This window comes from Alligator sinensis, unplaced genomic scaffold (assembly GCF_000455745.1).
Source record: "Alligator sinensis unplaced genomic scaffold, ASM45574v1 scaffold157_1, whole genome shotgun sequence".
In the NCBI taxonomy this organism is placed as follows: Eukaryota; Metazoa; Chordata; order Crocodylia; family Alligatoridae; genus Alligator; species Alligator sinensis.
In genome coordinates this window covers 206004-227325 of record NW_005842316.1, presented here as the reverse complement: position 1 = coordinate 227325, position 21322 = coordinate 206004, and the positions used below count along the sequence as shown (strand labels likewise).

The following is a 21322-nucleotide window of genomic DNA, read 5'->3' as shown; positions in this document are numbered from 1 at the left end:
ATGATGATCATTCAATCATAGCAGCCTGCACTCCAGCTGTAGTACAGTGAAAGGTGCTAGGTTAGCCATGGAGCAGTGTATTGGAACATGTTATATTGTTGGATTGGGCTTATCAGGTTTTGAAGCTTAAAAGCAGACTGAAGTAGGAGGTGAAGCAATGTGGGACTAATTGTGTAGGTAAGAGAAGGGCATTCGAAAACTTGCATGTCACTGTATTTGAGCAGAAATATAAATGAGAAGATTGAGGCACAGTTGGGAGAAGGATCTTGGATTGGACCTCACAATCGGTGTGATGAGTGAGAGTTTCTGATGCAGAAACTAGATGGGAGCAGAGTTTATGATGACTTATCAGGTCCCTGCTGGTACACTGATCTACTGCTCAGTACCTTATGCTGAGGGAAATCAAGGCCATAAATCTCTATTAAAATAACAGGACATACAGAACCCCCATTTTCAACTTGTTCAAGTCATTAGCTTAACTGTTAAACTCTATAAATACTTTGTCTCAGTGCTTTGTGCCTTCACTTTCAATTAGGAACTGGGTATTGCTGCTGTCTGCTATCCACATACATGCATTCCAGTAAGGCTGAAGAGTTAATGAATGGCCCAGCTGTCTGAGAGAGACTAAGACACCTGGGAGGCACAGCTGAACCATTGCAGACTTTAGGCCAGCTACTGAAAACGTAAGCATTTTCCCCTCCCCTCACATAATGGAGTAATAAGCATACTTGCACTAGTTTAATTAAATGAATTCCTTGCCCCTCCGCGTAGTATGGGGGGATGACTGAGTTAAATCACTTCAAGCTGTAGGGTAGATTGTAATCTCTGCACTAGCTCTCATCTGGTTTATTTGGAAACTTAGTAACATATTGGCAGGGGTAGCTATCTGCTTTTGGACACCAGTTTGTACTGCTCTACAAAAAGTGAAAAAACTGCAATTACAAAGTCATGTCAGAAGGATAAATTAGAGCCTTCCAAACACTGCACTGATCTGGGTTAAAAGGTTAGAATGATGGAGGGGGCTTCCACCTCTGCCCTAAAAAGAGCTGGCATACCTGAGCACCACCACAGCTTGCTCTTAATAACAAAGTGGCACCTGCCTCCTGGAAAATAACCCCCTCCTGCTACCTGGAACAAAAATAAGTACAGTTGTACACCTCTTGCCTATTATACAATAAGCATTTAAGGTTACTTTTATTTACAAGTTTTGAAAAATGTACAGTTTTCTTACATGGGTTACTTGTGCAAAGGTATACTTCTCAACTAACAGACCAATGTGCACACGAGACACTGGAACAGCGGACAACACGCTTGTAGGCTTCATCCCACACTGCTGCTTAATGTACTGTATCCAAAAAGGTACAAACTGAGCCTTACAAAAATGTGAGTTGAGACTTACAGATTTTTTTTTTTTTTCAAAACTGGAAAAAGAACCAAAAACCTTTCATAAAATTGAGGGGAAAGTAACTGAAGCATGGAACAGTCTCTCACACACCACACAGGAGTTTATGAAGAACGGGAACCTCCTAGACACTCGAATACCCACCACATGCTTCTGTACACAAAGCTTTCCAAGAGGCAAAGTTCAATCTGGGAGAAGGCTGAAACAGGAAGGACTGTGACCAGGAGTAATCCCAACTTCAATATTTTTAATATTTCCTTTCTTATCCCTTAAAAATATTTCACTCACTAGCAAACTCATCCATAAGACCTTTAAGTTAAGTACCACAGCTCAACATCATTACGTCCATTCAATGCCTTACTGAAAGGACACAAAAGTCACCTACTTCAGCAATATTCCCTTTCGTTATGTCCTTTAAAACCCTATTTAAATAAAAGAAAAAAAAAAAAAAAAAAAAAAAAAAAAAAAAAAAAGAGGGGGGGTACTCTGCCTGTCACCCAACATAATAAAGTACCAAAACTGTAGTGATCCATGTTATCTTGCACATTGTGTGCAGAAGTTGCCAGCATCCCACAGTTTCATTATCTGATTAGTTGAAATGGAATCCACTTTTGAACTTTCTTACGATTTCCTTCCCAGTTTAACAGTTGATAGACCAGTCAGAATAGGACATGAAGATCATTCTTCATGCAGCACTTACAAATGCAGTGAGGTCTAAACCAACAGTAGAGGTAAAATGACCAGCCTGGACAGATCAGCACTTTAGTAATACCAGTTAAAAAAAATGTGTATGTATATAAACATCCCTTTTATCAAGCTACACATAAGCATCACTGTGTAGAACACAATTACAATTAAAAGCTTAGTGTACACTACAGAAATGCACAATACTGCCCTAAGACCGGAGAGGAACCACAGAAAATGAATTCAGCATCAGTAATTCTTTTGCAAGTAACCCAAGTACAGTACATTTGACTTCAAAGTGGGTGCTTTCTGATGTCCAAGGAAGCTTCAGCAGGGGAGGGTGGCAACAGCACAACAGCTATTTTGCGTTCAAAGTAAATGCAGTGATGCTTGGGAGGAGGAAGAGGACTCAGACACTTCATATATTTTTTTCCTCAGAGTGTTCATTTGCATCATCCTGGGTCAACAATCACGCCAACTCTGTTCTACTATTGCAGAAACCCGTTTTTCATATTCCCGCTTATTCTCTTGGTATAGTTGAGCTGCCTGGCTGTTTGCTGGACTGTTGGGATTCGGCTCATCCAATAGAGACTGTTCAAAGAAAAAGTGGTTTCAATTTCTCCTTAGAGGATTTGCAGACTTTTGTAGCAACTACTTAAAAAAAAAGTTGTGGCAGGGTCCTTCAGCTTATACCTGCACATCATCAAGCATTGCAGCAAGCATTAATTCCTCATGTCTTGGATTTAAAACAAAACAAGAAGCCACCATGCAGTTACTGCTACCAAACTAATACCACTCCCTTTTAAATTCCAGGGGAGGGGCTGGGGGGGATGGGATGGGACAGCAAGAACTTAGGCCAGAGTAGCGATTCTCAACCTTTTCAGTCACAGCACCCCTCTACCTCTTTCTTGAGTGTGCTGGCATCCCTGGTTGAGAACCACTGTTGTGCTCAACTTGCCTCAGTGGCTTTCAAGTGAGGGTATAGCCAGGTAAAGCAAGCAAACCTGGCCTACATGTCTGGTGCATAGCCAGACAGAGAAGCTGCAGCACATGCTCATTCTCCTGCCTCATTAGGGTTCTCTGCAAACCCTAAAGCAGGCAGGAGAGCTGGCTCATACTTCTGCTGTTTCTGGTCTGACTGTGCATGGTGTCTCCTGGAAGCAGGGTGTGAGGAGCAAGTTGGTGTAGAGTGGGGAGGGCAGGCTACAACACAAGCCAGCTCTACCTGCCAGTTAAGGATATCAAAGAACTCAAAACTGCCTGCATGCAGGGCTGCATTAATCTACCCACTGCTGAAGCAGCACCAGCACCTGCACTGCAGCGCCCCAGCTGAAAACCACTGGTCTAGAGAAAATTAATAAATAAAAACCTAAACTAAAATAACCAACCAACCACCTTCACTTCAAAACAAGAACCGATTAGGAAGACCCAATATACAACTCATTGTAGGAAGTATCACCACTTTATCTCCTGTTTTTCCAAAAAAAAAACAACAAAAACAAACTGCTCTGAAATTAAAGCAGTCTGAATATCCTGATCAAATCTGCAACATGGATAGAACACTATGCTGAAAACTACCACGCAGTACAGGTACGTCTACACGTGCATGCCTATACTGCACAGTAACCATGGTGACTTACTCCAACTTAGGCATAAATTTGTTATCTGCAGGATGCAGGTAGCAAATTTACACCACGTAGTTACTGAGCAGTAACCCTGTATGTGTGGATTGACTTGGAACCAACTTTAGTCCCAAGACAATCCACACAGTGTTGCTGTGCTGTAACACCTGCACGTGTAGATGTCGACATAAGAACTGCTTATTTTGTGGTAACTCACTGTGCAATAAATGCATGCGTAAACGTGACCACTGTCTACAAATTTTGACAGTCTACTTAGCTCAGAACTAGTCCCTGGTGCATGTGTAATTTTTTTTTCTTTCCCCCAAAAGCCAGGATTACAGCAAGTGCTAGGAATGTCTTTTTTACCTGTATGGATGTTAAGATAGAAGAAACATCATAGGTTGGACTCCAACGATTCTGAAGAATATCCAAACATATACTACCATCTGCATACACTGGGGAGGGAGAAAACAGAAGTTTAGACGCACCCTAAAGATGATGTTTAGCAAAGAGTAGTTTTTTAGAAGCCCAGATGAGTTCCTACTTGACATTTCCTGATCTCATACATAATTTCATAACATCAGCTGTTGGTAGTTGGACAAATTAATGGTACTCAAGGTGTCAGAACAAGCCAGAAATAAGTCTCCCAAAAACCAGATTTGCTCCCAATTGTTACCTTAAAAGGGTCTGCCTTTAGTAAGTTTCCCAACTTATGCCTCAACAAGCTTTTTGTTTCCGTGAGACTTCACATTTAGCTGCAAAAACTACCATCCACCCTCTTATTCAGGCAAGGATTACATAGCAGGAAGTATTTCAAGGCAAAAATCATGCAGGTGTCAACTGGTGACCAAACAAGGAAAAGTAGCAAAGAATTTTAAAGGAAGACAAAGCTGATGGCTTGTTTGACTGCCACTTAGCATTTCAAGTGATCCTTGCCTAACTAATTTGGGACAGGTTGGGCAAAGAACCTCCTGTAGCTAGGAGTGCATGTAAACAGCATGGTCATGCATTAACCTGGAAAACTATGGTAATTGTTTAACTTGCTGGGTACACAAATGATCTGAAAAGAAGAACAACTCCTGAGATGCAATCTGACATTTATTTCCACATGCACCCACCTGAACCAACAGAAGGATTGTTATTTAAAATCAGGACTGTTCTCTGCATTCAGAAAGACAGTGCATGCATGAAACTTATTATACACACCCCCCCTCCCTGAACTGCAAGAGTTATTATAAAAGAGTTGATATTATCCAGCACCCTGGTACTGAAGCATGATGTTTGACAGATAAGCATTTCACAGAAATCAATAAAGTAGCACTAAACCTTGCTGCCTATAAAGTAACAATTCACAGGTACAACAGTAAATCAGCATGGGTACAATTCAGAGCATTCTTTTTTGGCTCTTCTATGGACATCTATTCCATCAAGCAACTTAAAGTGGTTCACTGGCTTCCAATTAATGCTGTAATTCTATTAACTCCAATTTTGAAAGCAATACCTCTCCCTGCCCAAGCTCTCTGTGAAGATCTCACACCTCAGATCAGAAGAATCCTCTAGCTAGGCAAAAAGATTATAACTTCTACCAGAAGTGTCACAGCCAAGTAGGACAGGAATCACTTTGGATCCAGCAGCATTGTTCCACTTCAAGTTGTGAACCAGGGAAATCCTTCCTTCCCTCCCAGAGTTTTAGTGCTGCCAACACCTCCAACTGCCTGCTGACCACAGAGAATGAAAGCTAGCTCCTTTATGTAAAGCACACACTAGCAATATTCCATTTCTACAAATAACAGCGTAGGTCATAAGCCAGACTACACCTGCATCTTATATGGGTACTTACCATTTGGATGAAACATTTTAGAGACAAATCTAACAGTAGGTGGCTTATTTGGATATTCTTCTGTGAATTCTATTGTAAGCTTGAAAGTTCCTAGAGTTGAAAAAAGGAAGAAGAGTTGATGGACACAGAAAGGTCCAGTTAGTTCCCCCAAAGTAGAAGACAGACAAAATGTGATTGTTGCTGAACTCCATTGTGCCCCTGCTCTGATCTCTTGAGCATGTCAGGAGTAGTGCAAGTACAGTATTTAATATCTGGGGGGTTTTTGTATAAGAAATTAATTCTAATGCCCCAATAGACATCCATAAAACAAAGCAGTGGCTGTTCTAGCAAGTCCAAAAGGTTTCACTTCTCTCCAAAACAGATCTAAATTCAGTTGCATACTACTAAAAATGGAAATTCTCTTCTGTTGTTTGTACCAGCAATTTAAATATTATAAATACATAAATAAAATCAAATCCTTGCCTCATACACTTTCTGGATCAACATAACTTTTTAGTGGGGTTGGAGTGTTGCAGTAGCTAAGAGCATTTGTAACCACTCTTAGACGTTAACTCAAAGCAACACCCTCTGCAATACTGGCTCTTCAAAGCAGATTACCATAGATTCTGCCTATGGGACAACTTGAGAAAGTTTTGGATACTTAAGTGTTTGCCATGCAACACAGCACGTCAGATCAGTCAACATGGCTTGACAGCAAAATTTACCTCTCTCATGGGAAGAGCAAACCACAAGAAATAAGATGGATAAATTTTTCAAGTTCAACAACCCTAACAGCCTGCATTAGCAGAAGCTATTTTAATCCTCCTTAGACTATGAGGACCTGGGAAAATGAGTCTGCCAAATAAGCTGTGTATGGGAACCTGGCTTCCATTTTGACTGGCGACAGAAATTCAAAGCAAGTACCTAAGCAACTACAGAAGCTGCATTGCTTGGAAAATGAACCCCTTTCCCCATCTAGCATAGCATGCCTTTAAAACACACCCACATACTTGTTTTAGAACGGAAAGAGGTTAAAAGCCAGCACTGAACCCGTCTCTTTATTTCAAGCTAAGATTTCCTGCATCAGGAATGTATTCTTGTACCATCTGTTACTGCTTGCAACCAGGTGCTAAGATAAAAAGGCAAACAAATTCCTACTGTTACTTCTCTTCTAATGTGTTCTACCTGGCCTGATCACAAACCTGAATTTGGGTACTAAGAACTCAAGACCCATAAGGTTTAACTGGCAAGAAAAAAGGTAGTTCTTAGCCTGTGCCATGACTCGGACTTTGTCGCTAGTTTACTATTAATAGCAGCTGCTGGTCAGCATCAAGGGAGAGCAAAGGGTCAGGTCCCTTCCTTTCTGGCAGAGCTTAAAAAGGATCAACATGATGCAGAATCTGTAGCTTGTCCTTATGAACCAGGAAGTTGGACTACAATTAGTTAGATACACAAATGAGTATATTAACTGGGTTTCAAGAATGTGGCTGGCAAGAGCACAGAAGCGTAAATACAATGATGGCCTCGGAGGCTGCTTACAGATGTGAAAAAGAACAACAAACGAAGACAACAACAAAAAGAAAAACAGTGCATTACTTTTAGTTCAGTGCATCCCTGCAACAAGCACAGCGCATGCCCAGAGGAGGCATCGCATCAGTTTGACCTCACTCACCCAACATCTGTATGGATCGTGCGCTTCAGCGTTTGGTTCAAAAAAACCAAACGAAAGAGACAAAAACCATATACAACCACCATGACCCCAAGAAACCCATTTTGGCTGGACAGAGTCCTCTTACTCATTCTAGAAAAGAAAAGGGTACTTCTCCCATAAGCAAGTGTTACAACCTTGCTAAAAGGGCAATACCTACAAGAAAAAGCTTTTAGTGGCATTTCAGGTATTATATTTCTGATCTGAGGTTCCTACAAGAGAATCAAGCTACACTGCCAACTCTGCCACAGTTTAAGAAGTCCCTTCCCACTTTGCAATCAAAATGGATACACAGGAGGCTCAGGACTATAAGCACAACCCCTCAATGGTGCACTTAAATAGACATGAAGGGACTTTCCAGATGCTCCTGAAAGACCACTGAAGGGTTTATTTCAGGACACTGAATAAGAGGGAAAAGTAGAAGCCAGTCAGCCAAGGAACAATAAGCAAAGCCCACAAAAAAACAATGGCAGATTGGCGAGAAGAGGGGTCCCCAGTTGTCCCGCTATAAGGACTGCATGACAAGACTTCATCTGTCTAGCTCTTCAAAACAGAACAGTCTTGCTGGAAGTTGAACACCCCCATTTATTCACTTATTTTGGGTCTTTGTTTAGCAACAAATGGTTCTAGTAAAAACAAACCAAAAAAAAGTTGTTTCAAAGACATTATACCAAAATTTTAATGAGCCAAGCTACACATCACTTGCATCCAAAATAAGTGCCCTGCTGTAATTTGAGCCAAGGAAGAGGACCAAGAAAATTCACATGCCGCTAGTCCACGATGAGGAGTTCTGCTGACACAGCGATGTCACCTAGAGGATGCAAGATGACAGTTCAATATATGCTCCCCCCTCCCTAGATGTAGCTATGCCAAGAAGAGGGCTTCTGCTCACAGATCTTTCATTTTTCAGGCAGGCAGTGCAGCACACCCTTCTGCTACTCCACATCCCATCCCCATGAGGGGGCTCTGCTAACAGAGCTGGGCCAGAGGCCAGCCCTCGAAAAGCAAGAATCCTACACAGGTGGCAACAGCACAAGAAAGCATCTTAAAGACAAGGTCTGGGGTAGGGGGTAGCAGATTTGGGGTTTCATTTACTTGAGAGAAAGGGGCTTTCAGTCTACCCAAGAGGCCAAATGTAACTAATCCGAGTGCTAAAAATACTGAAATGCAGATGCATGGTCCTCTTGCAAATACTTGAAATCTAACTAGCTAAGTCAGGCAAGGAACAGGAGCACCTTGATGCAACCTCCAAGTTTAAAACTGGCCCAGTCAACCACTGTAACTAGCAGTGCAGACCACCAAAAAAACCCAGCTCTGATGAGCTGCATCGCCATGGATGGTAATACAACAGACTGTGCAGATTGACAATGTTTTAGGTTTAAATGTGAACAGCTGGAGAAGGGCTTCAGCCGAACACATCCTGCATATTTGCACTGCTAACTGGGACAACAGATCCCAGAAGTGAATATCCTCAATGCAAGACCAAATGTGACAGATTAGCCACTAAAACCTAGATCCATTTTCCTAAGCACAAAAAAAAAAAGTTTGGGACTACAAATACAGAATGACTCGCAATGGAAATACGTTACCTTTAAGAAGCAAGAATTCTTGTGGGTGGTATCTTGTATTGGATTGAGTGCATGACTGGGACAGACACAGGGAAGCTTTTACGTATCACAGTATCCTCCCCTCAGGCCTCTGGGAGAGAAGCCCATATATTTCATTTACACATGGAGTTTTAAGCCAGCTTTTGTTCCATCTGCTATGTGGGATTCTCTCCCAGAGGCCTGATGGAAAGGATACCGTGATAGACACGGGCAAGCTTCTGGGTGTCCCAATCATGCACTTGATCCAATACAAGACTTCACCCACAAGAATTCTTGCCTCCTGGACCATCATGGCAACATCACCTTTGTTAAAAGATATTCATGCATGAATGTATAGCTTTCAAAGCACCATAACCTGGGAGGAGCTTCATGAAGACACTGCCCTACTCATGGATGGATGAACAGCTACTGAACTTCAGTAGCTAGCAAGCTACTTCGGCCAGGAAAAGAATGGGAGGTAAAGCAATTCAGGAGGGCCTGTCAACTATGCATTATCTTCATTTTAAGAGGTCTAATGACTTACTGCAAAGCTCACCCAGACAAAACCCAAAACATCAGAAGGGAAGGGGTTCAAGCCTGAAGAATATAACAGTGAATTTGAACAACCAACCTTGACCAAGTTTTCAGCATGAGACAACTCACGTACCAATTCAGGATCATACCTTTCATCTTACTTGTTCTGATAAAAGAGTTCATCTCAAAGTGTGGCCAGAAAACTTGTGCTATAAGCTTTGAGCAAAGCTAAATGTCTCCCTCACTAGCTGAGGACATCTTTTACTAAGGACCTAGTAAGAAGAAACACTAAACCTACAGATGTGGGTCCACCTTTGGAGACCCCACTGAAGAATGGTGATCTGTATTATCGCTCCAAAACCCAGAGACATGTTCCCACAGTTCTGCTTCCCTTAACTCACAAGCAAGCCGAGACAAGGAATACCTTCATGGGAACCGACTGTCCTGCAAAGTCCCTTGACATGGGAAACAACATATTTGAAGGTCATTCAGGTTAGGGTCCCATCTCTTCTTTACAGGCAGAAGAGGCAAAAATCCTGATTTCATTGAAGTCTGATAATACACTCATTAACTTCAATGGAAGCAGGATTTCACCCAGGAAGTCTGCCGTTAGTACTTAATACTTTAAAGATCAGCTTTTTAAAAAGGATAATGCACTGCTGTCCTTCAGGAAAAATAGATCTGCTACAGTAGAAATTTCATATATATTCCAACATATCCCCAGGCCAGGAATCCAAGCGCATCCAGATATACAAGAGCATCTCTGAGACGTAGTTTTCATAGCAATTAGAATAGTGAAATCAAGGACCAGGAAGGCAGCTGCAGTTGGGAAATCAAATACTCAAAGTCCTGTCCTGACCAACTTCCTTACTCCATCAAAATGACGATGATTCAGAACCTAGCCCAAGCAACTGGTAAAAGTTGAATACCAGATTTAGCAGGACTGTTACCTATTCCAGTTACCAACACTTTACTGATGGAATACTTGATGACTGGAACCAGACTCCAGTGTATTCTCTGGTGACAGAGATAATGGTATTTCCCAAATACAGTGAAAGCACAGTACAAGAATGTTTAGCATAAAGCAGATAGGTCCCGAAATGAATACAAACCTCTCAACAGTTAACAGCACAGTAGAGCTTCAGATCACAAATTGAGGCCCTTCAAAAACTAGGGTCATTCAGAATTAAGGAGGCCCCAAGCAATAAACCATACGTCACAATTCCATTAGAGCATGGCTACTTGCCAAGGCCTTCTCCATATACAACCATATTCCAGTGAAGGCATAAAAATAGTCAAATCTATCTAAGACCTCAGGTGATCTCAAATTACTGTACCCTTACCAGGCCAATACTGTTGCAGAAACAGTGGCTCCAGAAAGATGAAATCATACCAGGTACAGATACACATGCATGAATGCATTCTTCCTAATGTCCATTAAATGTAGTACCTCCAACGTGAGGTAGTGAAGTGTACATTAGGCTGCCCTAACATGCAGTACTGCAAGTGCACACTTTAAAGACACTTAATGCATAGTAGCCTATTTTACTGCACATTAGTGATTAGCGTGGTGGGTTTTTTTTACATGACACTTTCATGCACAGTAAAAAACGGCTACTGTGCATTAAGACGTGTAGACGTACCCACCGAATGCCTAATTTTTGACCTACAGAAAAGAGGTCCCCCTAGTTTGACTGGCACAGCCTGGGGGGGGGGGGGGGGGGGGGGGTGTTGTCTTCCTTTAGCATGGGGCATGGTCCTTTACTTAGGATCTTCTGGGCACATACATAAGCTTACTTCCTATTATTGCAAGGGCAATGAGGACACTGACAATGCTTTCATCCATAGCATTTCACAGGCTGCTTTTGGCATCTCAAATTTTGTTCCTTTGCTTGTAGGCAACCAAGTGAAAGGAGCAATTTGGGAAATTCCTTTACTTAAGGAGAATCTACAAATGCAGGGGACCAGACACAACAGGACTGGCAGGAGACTCCTGAGCTACGTTCCTAGCCCTCTAACTTTAGAGTGAGGCACAGAGCACAAGGTAAAAGGCACCAGCAAACTATTCAAGTGGGGCAGACATCTCCAGATGCCAACACATACAATTCTAGGCAGCAAGATAAAAAAAGCTGTACTGTAAAAGCGAACAAACAAACAAAAAAACCCCAAACAAGCAATTTTATGCCCTGCTCACTTTTCCTGCCTTGGGTATTAAGAAACCCAGTACACAACCTGCACCAGAACACCTGTCCGAGAATGTTAGCTGAGGAACAACCCAACAGACAAGAGGAATAACCTACTGCTAAAGCACACAGGAAATATACTCCAGCTACCAGGAGTGCACGTAGCCTTGGATTCAAGCTGATTAAGGCTTGAATGCCTAGAACCTTAGGGATTTAAGATCAAGGCATGAGGGGAGGGAAGGGGGGGGGGCAGGGAAGAGAAATCAATACTTAAAAGCCCTAGATAGCATTAAATATACCAGCACTTTCAAAGCTGGTCTTCCACAGATATACTGAAGGTGGTAGATCTTCTTGCCAAAATCCTTTGTTACTAAACATCTCAGTAACCCCAACACTGAACTACAAGATGAGAGAGAAAAAAATAACAACTCTCAAGATTGATACCATTAATTCACAGGAGCCAGTTTCTCTTCCTCCAAGCCGTGATCCATTTCTGAGATGGCTATGCACCATAAAGACAAGACCCATCTCATCACCCAGACCTGTTTATACTAGTATATTAAGGCCCAAGAGACCAAAGAGAACTTCTGACCTCAAACAATCCCACAAACAAAGGAAAGAGCCACAAGCACCAGGCACTGCAGGAAAAAAAAAAGAGAGAAGAGACCAGCCACTAAGCAGGAGAGCTGGAGGTAGTCGTGTAGTTTTGTGGCTAACTAAGGACAAAAAAAAGCAACTAACTAGAGTGTTCTTGGGTCTGAGGTACTTTAAAAGGGAAAGCATAGCCCTCAAGCCAAATAGTTGCTCCCTCAGAGGAAGAAACAGTTTTAGAGCTAGGGAGTCTTACCATGCAATTCATGATGAAAGCATAAGACTCAACACTAATTGTAGTCCTATACTGACACCTTTACAGAATAACTATTTCTAGTTGTTTATTTGCTTAGGTCTAGCAAGTTCAGGACAGATACTGGATCCTTCATACGGCATCAGAAGTGCAAACTTCAGAGAAAATAGTGAGCAAAGCTACAAACAATGACAAAGTTAGGGACAAATGTATCATGGGAAGTTATTTCTTTAAAAAGGAGGAGCGTAGCTACTTTCAGTTTTAAAAACTGAAAGTAGCTACAACTAGACTAAGGTAAGGAACCCCCCCACAAACCAGTGTAGCTCCTGTCCAGGAACTTCAAGAGCAGGTTATATTTTAACTGGATGAACTGACTACAGAATCAAGCTAACTTTAAAACACTTCATGGTGTACCACAGTCACTTTCAGGACATAGAGTAGGACAAAAAAAACCCCACTCAGAATTAAACAGTTTCACCAACAGACAGAAAGATTCAGAAAATGGAGAGCAGGATGAAAAAAATCGATGTTAAACAAGGGCACGCTGGATTGACCATGTATGTTTTAAGTATTAAAAAACCAACCCCCCCCCCCCCCCCCCAACCAAAACAAAGAGCCCAGCTAACACAGGTTGATGACAGACATGACAACAGATCTTCAAGTTGATCTGGCTCGATGAAACATGAGACACTTGTGGCCAAGTAATGACTGGCCTTCATCCAGGCAGCGCTTTGCATTTGTTTGTGTGCTACTGTTTCACTGCCCAGTTCCACATTTAGGAAGTCAGACTTGGGAGGAGGGAGGGGAATAAGGAAGGAAGGTTTGCAGGGGTCGGGGATGTAGCACCACAGAGCAGTTTTAAGGACAGAAGTTTTGGCAGGGAGGTGGGCAGTGGTTGTGCTTCCCAGGGCTGAGGAGGTCCTAAGCTGACACCTGTTGCAGGGACCCAGAAGCAGGTCACACTGGGAAAAAGAACAAAAAAACCCCAACCCTCCAAAAACAAAACCAAACAAAACCCCAGTAGCTTGGCGGTTAGCGGCACTTACCATCCTCAAAGGGAGTCCCCTCGGGCCTGGAAGAGAAGAGGGAAGGGGTGAGCACAGAGGCTGGGTGAGCAGCGCAGGGGTGCACCTCCGCCCGCCCCGCCCGCAGGGGGCGCTCGCCCGCGCATGCGCACTCACCCGAAGATGACGGCGTTCCACACCATGATGTTGTTCTCGGAGGGGGCGCCGCTTCCGCCGGCCGGGGGGTCCTCCTGCAGCCTGCGGGCATGGGCGTGTCAGCGTGGCCAAGTTCCGCCCCCCGGGCGGGCCGCAGTTGGCGTAGCCCCCAGGAGTCACCCCCAGCAGTCAGCGTAAGCCCGGCCCCCCTCCCTGCGCAAGCGGCGTGGCCTAGCGCTACGCAATCGGCGCAGGGCCGCCGCTCCTGCCGCCATGTTGGCCGGCCCCCTCCTCTCCCGGCCTCCCTCCGCCGCCGGCCTCGTTACCTCTTGAAGTCCCGCATGAGGCGCCTCCGGGCCGGCGTGGACATGGCGGGCTCAGGGTGACGAATCGCTCATACACTAGCCCCGGGAGCGAGGGAGCGGGCGCCCAGGGACACCAGAACGAGGGCGGCAGCGGCGGCAGCTGGCTCCGACTAAGGCGGCGGCGGCGGGGGCTGCCGAGCGATACCGGGTCGTACCACTGCGCCGGCTCGCGGGGGGGAGGCCGAGACGGCGCCTCACTCCTCCCGGGCGATCCCGGGCTGTACCACTGCTGCGGGGAGGAGGAACCGCATGCGAGTGGACCCTACCGGACCCTACCACCGCGGCGGAGAAGCGGGAGGCGGCGTCTAAAGGAATCCGGGATGTACCAAGTACCGCGGCGGAGGAGGGGCAGCAGGAAGTGAGACGGCACCACTGACGTCAGCGGAGAGGGCGTGTTCTTGCCATTGTTCCCGCCCTGGGCGGGGCTGGGGGCGTGGCCTCATCACCTGCTGCCCCAGGTGAGGGCAGGACAAGGGCTCTCAGTGTGTTTAGGGCGGGAGCGAGGCTGGAGGGCAGCCTCACCCCATGAGTCACGGGAATGAAGCCACTTTGTTATCCCTGACCTGTCCCCCAAGGTGCTCCATGCACCCCAGGAGTTTCTGCTTCCAGCCGGGAGCCTTGCACATGTCTTAGAAAAATTGAAGAAGGGGCTAAAAACTGCCTGCGAGGGAGCACCACCGCCCCCCTTTGCCACGCTGACCCACAGCCACCCTCACCAACACCCCTTGTTTCTAGCCCAAAGTTGCCAAGCTTTAGCCTCCAGCCGTTGGATCCGCTTTGTCCTTGTCTGCTCCATCAAAAAGCCCATGATCAAAGTTTTAGGCAGGCCTTGGCAGTTGTAAACCGGGATCAAGGCACCCCTGAGCCCTCTGACAAGCTCTTGGGTTATTCGCAAGGTTTTCCAGTGTTTTATGTGGGTTCTTCGCAAGCTTTTCGAGTGTTTTCATCGTTCTGCTGAACCCTCTCCAATTTATCAACTGGAATACAGCTGCAGGGGGAACGTGACCTGACAATTAGGAACAAAGAGGCTGCCTGCTCAGCTATCGATCTGATGGAGGATGTATTTATGACAGTAGGAGGCTGGGGAAAGCCTCACTGTCCATCAGGGTGAGGTGGCCTCCTGCCGGGACGGGTGGGGCACTGGGATGTCTGCCTCCCCTGTGTCCTCTGCTGGAAACCCGAGACACGCGTTATTTGAATAATGTCCAGATCTTGCTAGATCAGAGATGCAGAAACAGTGATTGTGCAGATGTGAATCTTCACAGTCATTTGTTTCCTCTGCGTGCATCTGGTGAGGGTGTGTCCTGATGTGTAAGAGGCAGGATCTCCTAGATTATGTTCCGAATGGGACTCGTGCTAAATAGTTTTTTCCAGTGAAATTAATTATTTGCCTTTTACACTAGGCTCCATTTTCTTCTTTTTGTAAACCCCAAAATCAGTTTACCCAACAGGGCATTCTCTTTACCCATACAGTAGGTAAGAATAATCACTTTGGTACAAATATCAGCAGTCTGCTAATGATGTTTGTTAATGTTACAAGGTGGTGAAACATTCTCAATACAGAAAAGGATCAGAATATCATATGCTGGCATATTCAGGCAAAATTAGATTGGGGGATGTCAGCAACCAATGTGATATGGCTGTGAAAAAGACAAATGATGTCTTAGGATGTATGACTTGGTGCAGTAGATATAAAGGAAAGTATTAAAGCTGCTGAACAAGGCACCAGTGAGACATCATCTAGAACATGATGTAAAATTCTGATCATGCTTGCTGAAGAAAGATGAATTCAGATTGGAGCAGGAACAGAGAAGGATTACTAGAATGGCAGGGACTGGTGAACCTATTTTATGAGAGAAGATTAAAAGACCTTGTCATATTTAGTCTACTGAATTGTAGGCTGATACTGGTGATGTCACTGGGAAGATGCTGCAAGCTGAGGTGTTGCCTGGGCTGGTGTTTCTTTGAAACCTGTATCCCATTAATTATTTTTGCCACAGAAAAATTGCTTTCTATATGAGTTCTGACAATAATGACAAATTCTCACCTCCCTTTGAGGATTTTTTTTTATCTGCATGGCTTGTGTCTGGAAACCCCATGTTTCTCTTTGATCCCTTGACTTGCCTGTCATTTCACCCTTTTGCTCTTCATGTTTCCTTTAGGGAGATACTCTTCCCTCCACATCAGTGACCTTTCTCCCTCTATGTTGTGACAGAACTTAAAACTTAAGAGTCAAGCCCTTACTTAGGCTACAGAAGCTGGGAATTGAGAGATGATCTCTCAATTAAACTTTCTCGTTAGAGCCAAAGGATCTGCAGAAGCTTGCATGCAGCTCCATAATGAAACTTGTTTTAGTTCTTTTTATTCATGTATGTCTGTGTTTACTGAACCTGGCGATCTCTACACAAGAGATACAGGCATTCCTTGTCAATGGCATTATCTTTCCCCTAGAATCGCATCCAGTTGGGAAGGACCTCATGCCAGCCATCAGAGAAGAGGGTCTACTGCTTCTTGCCAGGAGAACATAACCCATGCTGCTGTTCCCATGTAGAAACAGGAACCTTAGAACTTCCTCTCGGCCCATTTATTGTCTAATATCCTTCCAGCTAATCAGATCCGTCCTTGGGGCAGAATGTCAAGAGCCCAGCTTTCTGCTGACGGTTGGAGTCCGTCTGTCCAAGTCCAACTGTTGTGGGACGTCTGATCCCGACGCTCCACCCCTGTTGCTGCATAACGTGATTCCAGCTGGAATGGGACTTTCTGACCCCTATGTTTGACCCCTTCTGCTACAGGGACATTACCCCTGCTTGTGTCAGGAAGGCGGAGGAGTTTATATTTATGGAGACAGAACAAGGTTTTATTTTGTAGGTATCAGACTTTTTAACAGTTTAATGGAGATGGGTGGTCTTGCTTATGGGAAGTGAGTCCTTTCATGCTTTTAGGATTGCCAGGCTGACTTCTATACAACTACTTGGGTGCCAAGGCTTCTGAAATGACTATCTGAGCATGAAATTTTAAATGTATGTGGATGCTTTTTTTTTCATCTGGTTGTAAACTGGACTTTCTTGTAGTGGCAAGAGTAGCTTTTGTAATCTTATGTTAGAGCTGTGAGTTTCTTACCTGCTTGGGGGAGGAAGGAGCGTGGTACATCTTCTCGTTACACCCATATTAGACTATAAATGAGGGATGAAAAAGAGCATAATCTCTAGCATATGGTGTATAGCCTTCCTTATCTTCATTACAAAGATTCAGTCCTAGGAAATTACAGGTCTGAGTCGTCTGTGTTCAACTGTGATCTGAATGGCCTGGGTTTGCTTCAAAGCGGCACAGGGTATGCTAGGGCGTATAGGTTTAATGGGCCTCATTTCTGCACTGCAGATGAAAGTGACTGAAAACTATAACTATTTAATTTAGATACCTGTAATTAAGCATTTGGCTCTTACTTCACTGAAAAACAATGAGCAATCTGCCCAGCACAGCCTCGTAGCTCCCTAGAGTTACTAGCGACTTGGGGGTGTTTATTATCATAGCTAATAACTGTAAAGATAAGGATTTGTAAGCAAGGAGTAATTTCACTCACTCCTTCTGGCTGAATGGCGCTTGCCAGACCACTGGGCCATAATCCCGCTCTATTTTTCAGGGAGGGCTGCCGACTCCTACACTCCTACTCCTCCCTGAAAGCCTTACATTAAGTTAATTGGACTTATTTATTATTGACTGTGGAGGGAAATTATTTTGGCTCCATTTGGATAAAATTTAGTTCTTTGTGCCAAATTCAGATCTCAGATAAGTCCATCTACACTCATTTAATGAATTTGCATTTAGTGACATGAGGTCCGAAGTTAGCCTTTGATGACTCTTGTTGACATAAAATCTATGTCTTATGTTCTCTTGAACTTCAAAATAGAGTCTGATTACATTATCTGAATGTTTCCAAGTTTCGTATACGTATAAATTACAGTCATCCATAAATAGCTGTTGCAGCAGACACAGTGTACAAAAAGTAAAATAAAATAGAAATGAGCTCTGGTTTCTTGGAAATCACTTTTAGCATCTTATAGGACATCCAAAGAATGGACTTTTACCTTCTGTCTCAGTGAGGTTAAATTAGTTCCACAACCAGTCAACGACAGCCATATTAGCAGATAATTTAAGGTATATATTGTGTACTGGAGCCATGGCAATGGATGCATAATAAATTATTCTACAAATAAATGTATACCAAGTTAAACCTTTAAAATTGCCTCCTTCTGGAATACTTTACAGAATTTAATTTAATATATGCTATCAGAAACAGTCAGTAGGTCATATTCCCAGACCCAAACTGATGGCTCAATCTTTCCAGGTGCCAAGCCTCCCAACTGGATGGAATGGACTTCACAGATTCTTACACTTCTCATTGTACTTTTGGATTCGTAGAACTTGACATTCATTTGATTCTGCATAGGAGATTACAGTATTACCGGTATTAACTCTACAAGAGTTAATACAATAGGCACTCTTTATAAGGAAGCATATTTCCAAGATGGCAGGGGATAAAAGTCAATATGAAATTGCCAAATTATTCAGCTCTTTTTATACCTCGATTTTTCCAGATAAGTATTGGGTAAAATCACTTTTTGTTCTTACTTTATCACTCAGCTGTTTGCACTCCATTTATATCTTGAAGAATATGTTGAGTGTGCAATGCCAAGAACGGTTTCTTCTATTCTTTGCATTCAGAATGTTTAGAATTATGAAGAGTGCTCATGGGAAATTACAAAATAGGGTTATATGAACAAAAAAACTTGTTCAGTCATTTCTGTAAAATCCAGTGCATATTGCCCAGCTATGACAGAAGATCTACAATGTGCAAAGAACTCCCACAGTGTAATGCACACAAGTAAACCCCTGCATCCATGGAGAGGGATTTTCAGCTGTTTTAGGGTCCACCTGAGCATAATAGTGTAGGATTTGTTGCTTAAGTTTACACAGGTTGACATTTCAGTATAGGGCCCACCACACTGTGGAGTTAGAGATTGTCAGGATCCCGAAAAGAATCATGGGGAAGAAGTCCTGGAACTATTACAAGACTACTGGATATAAGGATATGTAGATGCAGTGGTCCTACCTCCTCCTTACACCAGACATCTGCTTGTAATGAATTGGCTGGAGTCAGTGTTGTGTTGTAGCTACAGCATCTACCTGTATGTTGTACAGTGAGTTTTTCTCTCACTCCTTGCTTGCACACAGCCTCAGTAGTCAAGCTTGGGGTAGCAGGATCAGTTCATTTCTCAGAAGGCCTATAGATACCATGGTGATAAATATTATATAAAAGCCTAAACTGAGATAGATGAGTGGATGAGCCAGAAACAAGGAATTTAACTTTCAAGCAATTTCCTTACAAGAACAATTGTCCCCTTTCTGTACCGCCCTCGATAGAACAGATTCCAGGCTTTGCATCTGAGCAGGTTTAATTTCTGCATTGTGATTTGTCTAATGGGTCTATTTAAAACCTTTTTTTGTTGCAATGGTTGGGGATGAAGTAAACATAACTTTCTCATCTCCATAAACCTTTGGATTTTTACTGCTTTTAAAATCCTATTTTAAGTGTTTCTGCCTTCATGATTCATCACTTATTACTACTGCGTAGCTTATTTAGCTGCGAGAAGAGATATTGTGTCTGTTAGAAGGAATAATCCCTGCAATAGCAATTTGAAGACAAACTTAATAGAATTATTTGGATATGATAATGTTAAGAAAAGACCATCTAGAAGTAACAGAAGAATTAATTCCTCATGCCTCTCTCAAAATTGGTGGAGGAACTCTGGATATTTCTTAATTAAGACACCTGCTGGCTTTTTGGTGATAAGGAAATTAGTATGCAGCATGTTACATCTGCTTCACCCTGTTTTGAATTTGATTTCCAGTAGCTTTCCTGTGATAGCAATATAAAGTTAGCCTCTCAATCGTACATGTCACATATTGCAGTTCTCAACTTGAATTGAAATGAGACTAAAACAAGTATTTATTGTACCTATGAAAACCCTGGGTTGTATGTGGATTAAATAGGGTTCTGGGTGGAGCAGTTTGAGACCGGGGGTCTAAGATTTTTATGTGGGCAAATACGCACTCAAGTGAAGCACTTTGTAATACAACAACCCCAACTTTCCAATGTGGGATTTCTCTTTTTTTTCTAGCTGGATGCATTTCCCCAGATCACAAGTTGTTGAGGTAAGCATGAAAATCCAACTGCAGCCCTTTGGAAAAAGAGGCTGCTCTCTTCTTCTTCCTCCACGATTTACGTTTCTTTCGTGGCATTTTGAGCCACCAGGGTCATCTCTGATGTACCTATTTATAAGGTGATTTGTCTTGCAGCCTATTTCCTTTTGGGCAGGGCCGGTCCAAGGGTAATTGGGGCCCAAGGCAAACTGTGTACCTCGATGCTCCTACCACTTCCAATATAGAAGAAAATAAGATGTCTAAAATGAACTTTTATGTGCATGAACGCTGCCTGCCCCCGGTGCCTGGGGGGGCATGGCAAGCTCCCGCAGGTGGTGGTAGTGCTGTCAGCTGCGTGAGTTTGCCGGTGGTAAGCGGGGAGCTCCCGCAGGCAGCCGCAACGCTGTTGGTGGAGGGGTGCGTGGCAAGTGCCAACTGGTAGTCGACAGCGGCCAGCAGCGATTGCCGACTGGCAGTGTCGGCAGCAAGGTGGGGGGTGGCAAGTGGCGACCGCCCACAGGTGCCTCTGTCAGTGTTGACGGTGCCATGCACCCCCTACGCATTGCCAACGCTTGCATGTACTTATTTGACTTTTGAAATGAACAATAAAACAATTTTAAAAAATTGTATTGATTGTTTCACCCGTTTCATATTCTTGATGAAATCTTAAACGCCACGGACAAAATCTAGGGTGCTTGAGATTTATAAAAAGCGTGGTTGGAAGACAGAAGGAAGGTGTAACAAACCAGTGACGATCTAGGAGTAGGGGTTCACCTGTTAGGATGACGTTGCCCTTGTCATAAGCCCTCTTGAGAGCTGGAAAGGCCGGAGTCGCGACTCTAGCGATCTTCCCTCCGAGATCTTTCTCCCCTTACTGAACCGAAGGTCTGGGAGCAAGGTGGAGCTGCAGGCATCCAGGGCTGCTCTTTAGAAACACGCGCCTGTTATTTTGTTCCGCGTGTAATTCTTCCAAATGTTGGCGACCCCCCCAGTTCGCCTGAGGGCTGGCCCCGCCCTGCTGTCGGGTCTGAAGCGCTGCGCACGTGCGTCGGACATCCGCCACCTGAGCCGGCCCAGCTCCGTGCATCTGCATCCCCGAAGAGGCAGGCAAAACGCGCACCTGCTCTCGGAGCCATCGCACAGCGGCGCAGCAGCCAGCGCCGCCCTCGCGGCACCCCGCGCGCTGGCGACCGAACGACACGCGGAGTCTCCCA

At 44.0% G+C, this 21322-nt stretch overlaps 1 protein-coding gene across 1 annotated transcript; it reads right to left on the bottom strand.

Annotated features, from left to right (window-relative positions):
- Positions 1 to 1853: 1853 nt before the first annotated feature.
- On the bottom strand, positions 1854 to 14170 carry UBE2A (ubiquitin conjugating enzyme E2 A). The gene is made up of 6 exons (XM_006028478.3): positions 13869 to 14170; positions 13564 to 13644; positions 13429 to 13454; positions 5549 to 5638; positions 4075 to 4163; positions 1854 to 2677 (listed from the first exon to the last, which is right to left on the bottom strand). Exons 1-6 carry the CDS (start codon positions 13910 to 13912, stop codon positions 2549 to 2551), a joined length of 459 nt encoding a protein of 152 aa, XP_006028540.1. The 5' UTR covers positions 13913 to 14170; the 3' UTR covers positions 1854 to 2548.
- Positions 14171 to 21322: the final 7152 nt, after the last annotated feature.

Coding starts and splice junctions, on each gene's coding strand:
- UBE2A (XM_006028478.3), bottom strand. CDS start 13,912: ATGTCCACGCCGGCCCGGAGGCGCCTCATGCGGGACTTCAAGAG. Junction 13,455..13,563: donor TGGAACGCCGTCATCTTCGG/GTGAGTGCGCAT, acceptor CTTCTCTTCCAG/GCCCGAGGGGACTCCCTTTG. Junction 2,678..4,074: donor CTATCTTAACATCCATACAG/GTAAAAAAGACA, acceptor TTCTTTGAACAG/TCTCTATTGGATGAGCCGAA.